This window comes from Rhinoderma darwinii, chromosome 3 (assembly GCF_050947455.1).
Source record: "Rhinoderma darwinii isolate aRhiDar2 chromosome 3, aRhiDar2.hap1, whole genome shotgun sequence".
Lineage (NCBI taxonomy): Eukaryota > Metazoa > Chordata > Amphibia > Anura > Rhinodermatidae > Rhinoderma > Rhinoderma darwinii.
Genome location: NC_134689.1, coordinates 86,521,296 through 86,535,881, shown reverse-complemented (window position 1 = coordinate 86,535,881; position 14,586 = coordinate 86,521,296). Strand labels below are relative to the sequence as shown.

At 37.4% G+C, this 14,586-nt stretch overlaps 1 protein-coding gene across 1 annotated transcript in view; it reads right to left on the bottom strand.

Annotated features, from left to right (window-relative positions):
* Nucleotides 1-2,513: 2,513 nt before the first annotated feature.
* TGFBI (transforming growth factor beta induced) overlaps nt 2,514-14,586 on the bottom strand; it is a 59,904-nt gene continuing 47,831 nt past the window's right edge. Inside the window, exons 13-17 of the mRNA XM_075859993.1 lie at nt 10,482-10,606; nt 8,454-8,553; nt 5,806-5,882; nt 4,990-5,014; nt 2,514-3,600 (exon numbers count right to left, since the gene is read on the bottom strand). Of these exons, the coding sequence (XP_075716108.1) occupies nt 3,548-3,600; nt 4,990-5,014; nt 5,806-5,882; nt 8,454-8,553; nt 10,482-10,606 (380 nt within the window). The 3' untranslated portion in view covers nt 2,514-3,547. The remainder of the gene's footprint in view (nt 3,601-4,989; nt 5,015-5,805; nt 5,883-8,453; nt 8,554-10,481; nt 10,607-14,586) is intronic.

The following is a 14,586-nucleotide window of genomic DNA, read 5'->3' as shown; positions in this document are numbered from 1 at the left end:
GGACGAGAATACAAGAAATGACTTGTCATGGTTGGTGAAGGAGCCCTGGAACAGACTTTGCATTACCTGATTTATCTGATGCCAAACTCCCTGACTTTGGATATACATTGGACTGGTAGTCCAATTGGTGTATCAACAGATATTTATAGGGTTATAGGGCAGGAGGCTATAATGGGACGATGGCGTCTTATCTGGCTGCTGTGACTGATGCCCTGCTCTTCCTGCCACCATTGCTCTGTCCCTCTAGTGATATGCATGTGTGGTCCTTGCCTCTTTAAGGGTCAGCTCATCTGATTATAGATATTTATGTCTGCCGATGACTTCACTCAGTAATAGGTACTTCAGGTTCCTAAAAGTGTTTCTGTTCTCCTGACCTCGGCTTTCATATGAATATGCTTCTGTCTATAATTCTGGTACTGCGCTTTGCATCTCCAGCCTGCCTCCAAGTCAGCTGTAGTCAACCGAGACAATTGCTGGAACAGTGACCAAACGATTCCCACTAGGAAAGTCCTTGAGTGTGTTTTAGGCCCTCTTCACTCACACTTCTGTGCTTTAAAACACATAAAAAAAAATCCCATGTTCTTCAAACGTTTTTAATGCCTTTTTTACATGTTTTTACATGCATTTTTTTTATTTAGTTTCATTTTTTTTCTACATGTGTTTAAAATAGCATTTTTTAAGTTCTATAGAGAAGCCACTGACCCCAAAAAGACTACAAAAACACAGAAAAAAACAAAACACTGTGAATGTAGACTTTTTTAAATTTTATTAAAGACTTTAAACTGTCATCTGGCCACAGCGTTAAAACAGAACGCATAATCCCTTAGACTCCATTATTCGGTCCAGCCCTGAGCCAAATCTGTGATCAACCCAGTGGATTCACTATTTGTCTGTTGGCCAATGTGCCAGAGACAATCAACTCTTAGCAACCGTGTTTCAAATTTGGGTTATGCAATGCAAACATAGAAAATGCTATGAAATTTGTGCCAGTAATGTAAAGACTCCCAATCTTTATAACCGTAAACGCAATTATTAGCAGTTTGTTAGATCACATTTTATGTTAGTATTGCTTGCCTGTACTACAGAGCTGGATATATGTATTTTTAAAGGGATATGTATTTGGATGAAATGTCTCATCTCCAGTGGATCGTTCTAAAGAATGGGGATCTGTATGTTGGGCTTTTGTGGAACCACTGTGCGGAGGAGAGGTTAATTTCCTCCACCTCATTCTTGGCGGGTGTTTTTTAGAATTTGTTTATGTTTATTCAATAAGATATATTTCTGCGGCACTCTCAATTTGTCTGAATAAGACAATATTATGCATGTGCCTATAGGTGACTGAATACATTAAACATCATAGTTCAGACCAAATATATTTTAGTTTGTATATTCCTAATCACAAAGAAAATAAAATTACACTTTGTATCATCTTTAACTATTAATCACCACAATCTTTAACATAAAGTTTCCACAACGTTATATAAGACATCTCTTTGGATTAGTTGGGTATGTGTACATCACTAGTTTGTATGGCTCTGTTCATATATGCGTCTGAGGTTCCCGCCACTTTTGACACATATTCTTGCCCTCTTAAATAATTATAAACTCCAAATAAGAACCCCAGCAGAGCCTCAATGGACCTCATTATATGTCAGTGGGGTCTGCTGGTGATGTTTGGATCTGTTTTACCAAGCACCAATCGCGGCATCCTGGCTTCAGTTATAAACAGCGATCATGACGCTAGTGTAAACTTATCTTAAATAGACACTACATTCCACTTAATTGTAAGGAAAGTCCATATAGAGGTTTGTTGGGATAATTAGCAGACAGTATTTTATCATTCAGAGCAGATACAACCATTTGTCAATACTCATCCATCCGGACGGATTAGAAGTTTGAACTAGAAGACCTTACATTTCAGTTCAAATCTTAAACTGGGTTTACACACACAGATTTCTCACCAATCAGACTGATCTTGCAGATATTGAAATTGGTCTGAGTTGGCCATTTACACACATATATATTTGGTTAAACTGGCCATGCATATCAGAACAAAGTCATTGGCCAAAATTGTCAGGTTCGGCTGATGATCTAATGGTTGCCCCATGACTTTCCCCCATCAGCAGTTGGAGTTCAACATTGCCAATCTTTTGTTGTTATAGGAGGTAAGGTCTTATTCCCAGACCCCCTCTCCTTAATTAAATTAATAAATCATCATTGAGCAAGCTGATGGAAAAATTAACATTTGCATGTGTATGGCCTCCCTTACGCAACTTGTATTAAACGGTCCCTTGCCGATATTTACTGCTCATCACACAGGCTTGAAAAAGTCAGAGCTCTGTAGTCAGGGAACAGGGAATTGTAATCTGAGCCAGGCCTTTCCAAAATGAAAAATCAACAAATATACTGCACCTCTGAGGCATCATTGCTGATAGACGTATGACAAAATATCATATTCAGTTACAATTTTGAAACCAATCTTTTGAACAAAGTAAAATAAAACAAGAAAGCACTTATTAAAAGGTCTTTGTTTATTTCGAACATTTTGTGAATGGTGGGTGTACGCTGTGATGTATACTGTTGGGTCAGTTATTGAAAGTACAAAGCTTTAATTCAAAATGAGTTAATGGAAAATGAATGAATAGAGGAACAATCCCATTAACTATTAGCATTCCAATACAAACATGTGTTTATCCTATCTACCCAATATTGGATCAAAACAGTAATGTGACTTAGGCGAAAACACAGATATAAAAATACATAATACACAAACCCATCTAAGCTAAAATTGCCATTATCACGCAGAACATAAAAGTCAAAAGTCGTCATATGATTTCAATTATTGTTTATCCTTTGTTGATACATATCAACAAATGTTCTTTATATACTTTCTGCAAAGATTTATTTTACAAATCTTTTTTTGAGTTTTGATATTAGAATATACATATTTTATTAATGCTTTTTTTATCATCTCGGCAATTATTATTGTAGATTCTAATGCAGATTTACAAAGTTGTAATCTAGTTAATTTGATTCACATGCTTGCAAAGCTGATTTAGTAATCAATCCACATTGGGTTTGTCTCAGGACAGACCCCGTCAATCACTACAAGTGTCAGCCGATGTTGGGAAAGCGCCCTAGTTGCTAGGAAAACGGAGCTGTCTCCTGTTGGCTTCACTAAGCTTTATCTGGAGGCCGCATGTTTGGCGATTGACTAAAATCACTGAGAGCGCTTTTTCATACAATAATTAAATGAGCCAGACCTCAATTTAAGAGCAACCGTTTCTTTAAGAGTTCATTGGCTGCAATATATAGACCAAATGTTATCCCAGGAACAACCAATTTTTTGCCGACAAGCATTTTTTCTAATTTCAATGTGTGTAGCTAGCACAAGTGCCTCAAGCAAGGATAACAGTTAAAACATGTTGACAAAATTCTCAACATTTCAAGAGGAAACATACAAAGTCATTTTACAAAAACAATATAACAAATGGTGATTCATGTTATTAAAAAACAAAGAGGCACCAATGATGATGGCCGCTGCCTTTTATTCTGAAGATCTTTGTTTCATTTTTGGCATTAACATGGAATATGCAGGTGCTGAAAAAGACAACAAGGAGGAAGTTTTAGTAATATCATAAGCCTAAATACACCCAAATACCCAAAGTTAAGATTCAGTTTAAATAAGAGGAAGTCAGAGTGACCTATCTGAGAACTGGAATCTGCCATGGCTGGAGAAATCTGTGCATGTTATGGTCACAGACTGTTTGACTAACGACCACCTCCAGAAATATAACAAAAATGTATGCTATCCTAGGAAATTGGCTGCTTTTCAGACTTAGTAAGGCTTGCTGGGTCTTGTGAGTAAGAAGTGGGGGACACAAATCCAAATAATGTCTCCCTTGTGCTGGTTCTATACACACACCCCCACATCTATTCGGCGAGAGCCCCCCAGGCCAGCTCTCCACCTAATGTTGTAGTGCTCTTGGGATGGGTAAACCTATGCTACTGGGTAAGATTGATAAGGGGAACATGGGCCCACCACACATGACCACATGGCCCATAGGCATGATTGTGTTTATTGATGACAGGATGCATTCTAGAAAGGTTTAAATAAGCCATGTGCAAGCTGATGCTCCACGCACACAACTATATTATGAATCCGTATTATGGCGCCCACTGTCTGGTATGGGCCTATACTGTACTTTTGTTCCCTAACACAATCCGTATGAATCATTGCATCTCGTATTAGAAGTTTTGATGCTAGGGTGAATACGGTGCCTCAGAGAGGCCGTGCACATAGTCTTACTGCGTGTAATGCTTGACTAAGGTTAATGTAATGGCATACTAGTAATACAAATAAGGAGGAAACTGTTAGGCCTCATGCACACGACAGCGTTTGGACCGTGATTTACGGACCGCATGTTGGCTGCATTTCCCGGACCTAACACAGTTCAGGGAGTCGGGCTCATAGCATCATAAATATGTATGACACTGTGAGTTACTGCCTTAGTTTTTCTCTTCTGCTCCCTAACTAAAGAGAGATTTTGCTTGACAACAGGGGTTGGACAGCAAATTACAGGAAAGGTAACACCTAGTGGTAGTAACATCACACAGAATTGCCATGGATAAAACAACTATATTTTATCAGTAAATACATCACAAAGTTGATATATCAGATATACTAGTAGATTAGAATAAGTTGTTTGAAAAGTTAATGTTCATTTAAGATCTACTTACACCTACAGTATGCAAAATTGGCAATTATTTGGGACTTTATAAGTCCATTGCTCAGGTCAGATAGAAGATGCACAGATGCCATGCCTTCTATGATAGACTTTTGGATCTGTTTGTTCAATTCTCAAGTCCTTCTCAAACCAATACAGACATCAAGAATATGCACAAGACCATGGTAGTATTTAATAATGAGACGCACATTTAAAGCCGTCAGACATTGTTCATTTTAATAATGTCTTACAACATAGTTACCTAATCGGGCATTTCTTTGAGACACCTAGAAAGAAAGAACACATTTTTGTGAATAAACCAAACAATGCTATTCCGTCACATGATTAATGATTTAATATTGCTTTTTGCTTTTGTCTGAGAAAGAATTTTTAGGATAAATAATAGCTTTAATCTCAGTGCATTAGTTTCATACTAACTAGTAGCATGATGAAGAAGTTCAAACACTGCAGCAATGCATGGGATGGTTTGCCATGAGGATGCCTAAGCATTATAAACACAAGCTTATTTACACATTTTTCAGCTGGGATCTTTAGTATATACGGCACCAGACTGTGAGGCAAAATGTGTACGAGATCCCACGCTGTGACTAAGGTTTGCTAAGTAAACACTGCAGATGTTATTGACTTTCTTGGCACATCCCCACAAGGTCTTTTACTTACAAAGTGTAGACACTTGCTATTTTGTCTAAAAAACTAACATTGATGATTTCAAGGTAAAAGTTCTCAGAAGTTGGGAAGAAAAAATATACACCGTAGGTGCTGTTCTTAAAATATCTTGTCCCACCATTGACTCTTTAGTCCTTCTAAACCTCCAGACATACCCGTAGCAAAGTTGAAGACAATCCAAGAAATAATTTTGTGGCCCTGCTATTTCAGTCATTGCTTGGCAATGCAATCTGCTACTGTTAACTAATGCCTGGAGCAATGATTAGTAAGTATTTTTTCTTGTTGCTGGTTATTTAGAGGCAGCTGGGGATTTAGCATAGGACTTCATGTCTTCATGATTGAGTGTCTTTCTACCAAACCTTTTCTTATCGACAATACATTTAAAGCTTACCCTTGAATACGCAGCAGCTTGTCTCAGGATTTCAAGACCGGAATTTGGGAGTTCATCCCCTCTTTCTTGGGATTTTGCTGGAAAAACATGTCATTTTGTTTTCAGTTAACCATTAAAAAGTATCAACTACCGAGCACTCCCAATTTTTATCTTTTCTACCTACTGGATAACACGGTACAAATATATATATTTTTTCTTTTAATGAAACAGTTTTATATTCTCCATACAGAATAGAATATGACAAAGCAATTGCACACAGTTCAGTCAGGCAAATCTGGCATTTGCGAGACGCAAAAGAGTCCTTTGTTGTCTTTTTCCTATGTGTTAACTTTCAAGAGAAGAACTACACTTATAGGCAGTCTGTCACATGATTTATACCTACCAAACGACTTACATTGCTTGGTACGATAACAGGTGGAAACAAAGTTGCGGCCGTTCATAGCATTTTCATTGCAGAGAAAACAAAGTTTAATCCAATATGCAAATAGCCCCACTAGTACTACAACTCTCATCACTAAACCTTCCCCAATGCCTCCCAGTTGGTGTTTTTTCATGGCTTCAGCATTGTGCTACTTGCTGCCCACAATGACAAAGTACAATGCTGGAGCCGTCAATCAACACCAAATGGGAGGATTTGGGCAGGAATACATTGCGAGCACTTCCCGGGATTAGGACCCCTTTTCTAGCACTTGCCACCTCATTAGCATTCTGCATAAAGCAACATTTTTTAGCATTAAAATGCTATTAAGTGACCCAAATGTATGTGGGGTCTGCATGTTTTTTAATTGCCCTACCCTCATTGAGCTGTCATTGGGTAGGCATATTTCTGCTGACAAATTCCCTTTAATGTGGTCTTCTCACAGGGTGAAAGGGCTTTTGTGAGAGTTCTCATATATTATTCATTAATAAGATGGGCACCCATCTGGAAAAAGACTAATTGACCGTCAAACACCTGTTATGACTGGATAAATAGGCATGTAGTTGATGTGAAGCTCCATGCACATAGTTAGGGTTTACCTTTCCATTCATGCAAGAAATGGATATTCCAAACACCATGGAAATCTAAGTATACACCATGAGTAAGTCCACCATCCTAAGAACCCTTGCTATCCACTTCAAGTCTGCACGATTAAAAATATCCTTATCTCTCTAAAATGTGGATTAATTTTAATCTAACAGTTCAGCATGTATATGTTCCCTGTGAGCCTTATTATTGGAATTGTTCTGATTCATTTTGGGTTCTAATATAAATATTTCTTTCTGTTTAGTGAACAGATCACATTCCGCATTTAGCCCCCAAGGTGCACTCCTCCATCTGTATGTAACGCTGAGTCAGTGAATTGCCGTTCTTCATAGTCAACCTCCGCACATAATCACTATTAGAACCTCTTGTCTAAATGCATTTTATATAATTCTGACATATTTTACTACTTATACATTAAAATGTCTTCGCTAGACTCAAGTATCTTCCATTCTAGGGTTAATTAAAATTCTGTTATTTATTAACTGAGAAACAATATTTGGTAGGCTGGAACAAAGCTCTAAGACTTGAACAGATGAATATTGATCATCGATATTTAGTGACGATCATACATATGATGTCTCAAAATGATCCTGTATTATCTACCAAGCACATCTGCATGTGTTATAACTGAACCAGATTTCATTGATTCCAAGTCTTTACCTAGGGAATGCCAAATGTCGAAGGTTATTGAGACAAATGATTTAAGCATATGCTGCAGAAATGTCAGCCAAGTCATATCTCAATGATGTCAACATTAACATTCTGGAAGAAAAGGGATAGACACCCATGGCACAGCACGCATAATAAAACTTGAGTCTGTGTGACGAGATTCTTAAAATGCCGGGTGCAAAAAAGGGCACATTTACAGGAACATTTTATGCTCCTTAAGTGGACACATTGCATTTTCTCATCATAGGTTCACATAAATAGGAATATTGTTACATGTATGGGAAATGCAGCGGCATAGAATTTCCCTATGGCGCCCTGTGCAGCCATAGACTAAACACAGGCTGCAGTAAATGATAACCTGTAGTGTACTTTCATTCCTAGTGAAAGTGATTCTGATAATAGCTAGACATTTGGGAATGGATGTATATGCGCAATCATATTTGCCCAAACACTGAATTAATGAGACTGCAGTAGTGTTAGTATTCTACATGACAAATGTTAGATGTCTACTATGTCTATATGCAATACACTGCACATTTGGGCTTTGTTATAGTACATGCTGCCCCATTCTGTGGACTACACCATGATAATGTCAGCTAGAAATCATTGCAGCTTAGTTTTGTTGCTTCCTATGGCTTATTATTCATCTATAACAATTAAACGGTATGTCCTTCCATCTAAACCTTGCTTCTTGCCTCCCTACAAACAGTAGAAGAGGGACAGATAAAATGGAGTAAGACGTGACTGCAGTATCAGACTTTATACAGGGTTGTTTGCATGCTGTACCCATGGAGACTGATAGGTCTGCGTTGGAGCTGTATACACAAAACAGTATTTTTTTTTATTGTTGATGCATTTGATGATTTGAACAATAAAGAAATGGTGGCACAGGTGGTTGTACCCGCTAAAAGTTTATGATATCATATCAAACGTAACAAGGTCTACATCATCTTACCTGGCTGTAACACAGTGTTGATAGCGTGGACCACACCATTTGTGGCCATCATGTCTGCTTCAGAAACAGGCTCCTTATTGACATATAAAGTGGTATTTTTCTGTAATAAAACATAAGCTATTGGATTATTCAGAATTACACAGAACTACATTATGAAAACTGACCTCGTGTTTGATACGTTTGATAAAATTTGGTCAAAGTTTCCAAAAGTTTCAGAATTGCGGGGTTTAAGGTTCACGGCATGTTGGCTTCTGGTGAGTCCAGGCACATCCATCAGTGGTCTCAAATGAACAAGACTGTGCACGGCACTACAAGTGTGCTAGTTTCCCTTGCCGTGTGCAGTTTTATATAATGGAGAAACTAATGGACCCTGCCTGGTCACATGCTCATCCATCATCGGCCACGGAAGCACCATATAGTCCATGAAACAGGCTGTACTGACAAAGGGCGTCGCATCACAGAGAAAGAAATTGGTGCTTATATTCTTACAGCTATGTATTTGAGAGTTGCGGTTAATCCAGTTTCCCATACGTTAGTGAAAATTAACATAAAGTGGCAACTCCTTTAAAGAGCTTGAAAGAGGTTGGATACAGTCCAGAAGACATCAAAGAATCAGACAAGAATTTACAGGGAAATCGAAGGACTTGCAATTAGCGGACAATTTATTCGGAAAAAAAATCGGATGGCCGATTTCATCTAATCTAACCGAATTTCTGGAAATTTGCTCATCTCTACTAACAGGAAGTGACAAGACTTGCCTACAGTGGACTTCCGGAAGATACACAGGGAACCTGTTGAATATATAGTGTTAGTTGTGGAGCTTTGTGGTCTTGTGGATCTCTTGGTAACTTTAGAACACATACGTGCTAGTGATATAAAGGCTGTTTAAACCTTAATGTTCCTGCCCCAAAAATGTCTGATAAAAAATATTTGCTTTCATGGCCTTCAAATCTATGTACATATTATAGACTATGGTTCATATACTGGGAAAAATAATATGCAAAAAAAAGAAAATCTGAACCTTTCGTTTTTCCATATTCCCTTCTTTGCTTCACTTATAATACTAATTTCACACATTAGCCAGTTCTCCCTGTTGAACGTTGTGTCATTATTGTGGAGAAGATCTTTCCACTGTTCGTACTTGCCGATTAGAGAAATGTGTCTTCTACTGATAAGCATAATATAGACCAAAGCAGACATGTCTGCAGGTGGGAGTATTAGCTCATATTTTCTGATGTATAGCCAAATGAATGACACAATTCCTTAATGGGGTGTTCTTTAACTATTAATATCTGCATTCTCATTTGAGGTCCTGGGCTCTACAGTGATATCACACTTTGCAATCATGGTAAAAAGCAGCACAATATGATGTGTTATTGCCACTAGTGTAAACCTCTGAGGGGGTATGAAATTGCATGTGTGATCGAGATTACACTTTTGTGTCCACAAGATCGCTAACACATGAAAGAGTACCCACACATGGCATTTTATAGGCCCCCTCCATAGGTCAAGAGTCGCTTCAATAACACGTAATATAGCACTGCAATCGACCACAAAGTGTGATAATTTCAATGTGTAATGTAACCATGGATCCCCAGCTTGAAGAAGTAAATCTTTTCACCACTAAGGACTTGTTCAACCCCATAGTCCTCTTTTTTAATTTTTAACAAAAAAAAGGATTGAATCCCAAAAGGTAGCAAGGAGGGAAATAAAGTTATTATATGCTCATGTGAACAAGTCATAGGCATTACTGCCACAGAATGGCTTACACTGTCTATCCGTGTATTGCCAGTAAAGTAAAGCTATGCCTTTGGAGCAACTTATAAAAATGATTTAGTCTGTAGGTAGTGGACATAAGGATATATAAGTATACTTTTGATACAGAAACCTTATTGAATGCTAGAAAATATATGCCTAACGTTTTTAAGAAAATAATTAGAAAAGTAGAGTAAGTCCCACTGATGTTCAGATTTCTTTCTTTCAACCATTCAGTTATTTTAGTATAAACCTCAACTTAATGCCACTTACAGAAATAGCTTCCAGTTTTTCTCCCTGAAGTGACTTCATCCTCACAAGTTGACTGACAGACCCACTGACCAGAATCTCATCACCAATGTGATACTTCAGAAGGTTAGAGAGGTCTTTTGCATTACCTTTCAACATGAAGAACATGTTAGTATTTTATGTCATCAAAACAAGAAATAAAAAGTCACATTATTGTTACTATATCTTACAAATGAAAATAAATAAATTAAAATGTAGATAAAGGAGATCAATATTTGAGTCACCGAACCATTACTTTCTTCTCTGTGATTTATGGGGGACTCCCAGAGTACACTACATATTTTGGCACCTATCATAAATTTATAGGAGATAGCTGTCCAGTAGCACTCTTAGATGTTCATGTGGCGTGGCTTATATTGTTCAAATACATTTATCGGTAGAGGTTATTTTTTTTTATTGTTGAAAGTCAACCTATGGTAGGATGTTAGGGACAGGTGATTAAAATAAAAATACATGCTATTGTTTTTAAGGAAATTATGTATTTCTCCCCTCGTGTGGGATCCATTCCCACGTTTGACTAAATAGAGAAGTGTAAACGAACTTTAAAAATAATGAACAATATGAATATTCTGATTCTCTATCTCTTGCCAAAGGATCCTTAAAACCGAGCTATAGTTAGTACTTGGACTGTTTTTACTTTTTTGTGATGCCAGGAACATGTGCAGGCCTGGGTCAACCTCTTTTTTTCATAGACATGTAAGTGGTAGTCCTCTTGGTAAATTTGATACTATAGCTGGTGTATAAGCATGGTGGATATTGGATGCGCAAATTTACGTCTGCATAGGGAAAATATTTTTCCTGTTTTTAATGGAGTTACACTATATCGATAGAAAGGCTGGAATCACACATGCAGTTTTTGATGCAAGTTTTTGAGCCAAAAACCAGGAGTTAATCCAACAGGAAGTAAAGGTGGAAGTCCTACCTTTATAGTTCACTCTTGGCTATGGCTCAAAAAACTGCTTTAAAAACTGTGCCAACAACTGTATGTGTGATGCAATTTTTGGCTTAAATTTTTAGCCAATGTATAAAGAAAAGACTGAAGCATTTCCTTTCTTTAGTGTCCACTTTTGTGTTTGACTCAAAAAACGAAGTTGTATACTGCAAAATAACAGCATAAAAATGTGTGTAAACCTGACCTAAAGCTGGGCATAGATGTAAAGGATTTCCTCCGAAACACTTGGAGGGAAGGGAATATTCATTTCCCAAGGAAGTTAATTCAAATCATGGCATATATTGATATATTGTGCGCAAAAAACAAGACCTTATACAGCTATGCTGACGCAAAAATAAAAAAGTTATAGCTCTTGGAATGCGACGATGGAAAAACGTAAAAAATAGCTCGGCCATTAAGGTTTAAAATAGGCCTGCCATTAAGGGATTAAAGGAACACTCTAGGAGAAAACTGATGCACTGTGTTATGCCAGGCCTAAGGGACAAAGCATGACTTCAGACCCTAATACACTGCCCCTCAGGTCCCGCAATAGGCATAACACAGTGTATCCGTTTTTCCTGGAGTGTTGTGTAAAGAATTGGTCTACCACGAGGGACATTTACGAATTTTTTTTAAATATTTATTATGTATATGTGTCAAACCGTATATAGTTGCATTTATATTCTACAACAAATTCAAAATACATATTTGAGTGGGTCTTGAGTGTGTCTCTGAATATTGCTTGTATTTTTTTCCATATATCAGATCATTTGTTATCATGATCAATGAACTAAAACAAATTAAAAGCTGAGATCATGCTTAGATACAGAGGTAAACATCCGTGAAACTTCCTGTAACACTTTCCAGAAGCTCTAATTTTTACTATGTGCTTTTAATTATGTGTATGTTTATTTAGAAACCTACTGAGACCTACGGTAAAGTGCTCATCTGGCAGAGTACTGACTGCTCAGGCTTTAGTTTGTGGACCTCATCACATCTGTTTTTCTTTTTTTTTCTGTTAAGATGCAAAATATCTTGTAAACATGTTTGATCTCTATTTAAAGCCCCTTGAAGTCTAATAAAACAGGATATGCACGCAAGTCATGTTGTCCTTGGTTTGGTCTCTCTCTGTGCATTCTATGTTATTTTATGTTCATTTTAAAATACAAAAACAATTCTTAAATGTTAAACTATTGTAACATTTTCTGCTATTTTTGCTTTGAGTATAAGTTCTATCGTTGAACCCCTGAAGCTGAGTCGACAGGGAAAGTTATTGCAGACCGTAAAACAGAAATGTCCTTCAGGGTGGAAATCTCATTAGAGACATTTCAGATTTTTTTCAGTTTAGAAGGAATGTTATAGCCCTTTATCATAGTTCGAGGTGTAACGCATTACAACCATGCTTTCCTTTAACTTTTTCCTATTGATTTTCCAAATGCAATGACTTGAACTGTCAGTGGACTGCTAGGAATAAACAAGGACTTGGTAATGTGTGAAGGTTATACGTGTTGTGTTCAGATGTAGATCATGGGAAGTAGAAAATGTCTCAGTAGAAAAAAAGTAAATCAAAATAAGATACTTTAAAGGGAAAAAACTGCAGTAAAAGAAAGAGTGCACATGACTATTCTCACACAACAGCTTTAAGAAAAAATGTAGGGAGCAGTAGTCTTGTTGTCAAAACAGCTTGAGGGACTACAGTAGATTTCCAAGAATGGTGCAGGCTACACAGGCCGCCTGTAACCATCAGAAGAAGACTCCTAAATGTGTACACAAGGGTTGTCTCTGATAAATGCAGGGTTACATTTTGGTACAAGCAGCATGGGCCAATAGATGTTATTGTCTCAAGATTTACAAAGCATTAGTGCGGCCTCATCTAGAATATGCAATTCAGTTCTGGGCTCCAGTTCATAGAAAGGATGCCCTGGAGTTGGAAAAAATACAAAGAAGAGCAACGAAGCTAATAAGGGGCATAGAGAATCTAAGTTATGAGGAAAGATGAAACTAATTAAACCTATTTAGCCTTGAAAAGAGACGACTAAGGGGGGGCATGATTCATTTATAGAAATATATTAATGGCACATACAAAAAATATGGTGAAATCCTGTTCCATGTAAAACGCCCCCAAAAAGAAAGGGGGCACTCCCTCCGTCTGGAGAAAAAAATGTTCAACCTGCAGAGGCGACAAGCCTTCTTTACTGTGAGAACTGTGAATCTATGGAATAGTCTACCGCAGGAGCTGGTCACAGCAGGGACAGTAGATGGCTTTAAAAAAGGCTTAGATAATTTCCTAGAACAAAAAAATATAAGCTCCTATATGTAGAAATTTTTACCTTCCCTTTTCCCGTCCCTTGGTTGAACTTGATGGACATGTGTCTTTTTTATGTCTATGTAAGATAGTGGTGGATTTGAAGAATGTTCTCCTGGCATTTGGTTAACCCCACTGTTATCAATGGAGAAACCTCTGAATAGAGGCGATCACAGAGATCTTTCTTACGTGTCCCACAATTATGGTCATTCCTTATCAAAGCTCTTTAATATGCATTCATAAGCAAACTTCACCAATGGTCATGTCATCGTAGAATGGTTCCAGGAACATGTGGAGTAGTTTGCTTTGAATTTATGGTCTGCACAGTCTCCAGATCTCCAAGCTATGGAGCATCTCTGGGTTATGCGCTACATATGTACCAAGATCTAACTTATAGCAGCTGCAATTGTGACAGAATGTTACAGTATCTCTGTATGTCAGACATCGTGTGGAATTTATACCATAATGCATTTGTGACTGACCCAATGAAATTGATAACTCACCCATATATACTTGCGGTCAAAGATTTAACTCTTTAAAAAACACACATTCTATCTGCCATTAAGAAAACACAGCATTCTATACTAAGAACATCATATCACCCGTCAGTTATGGCAAAGTGATGGTGTGGAGATGGAGGTCCTCCACTGTTCTGTATACACACACACATATTTTTATATATATATATATATATATATATATATATATATACATATATATATATATAGACACCGGAAGTAATTACATGTCATGTCCTAAGAAGTTTTTATTCCCACATGACATTACATGTCTTATATCTAAAAACACAATGGGGCTAGCTGATGAAACCTAGT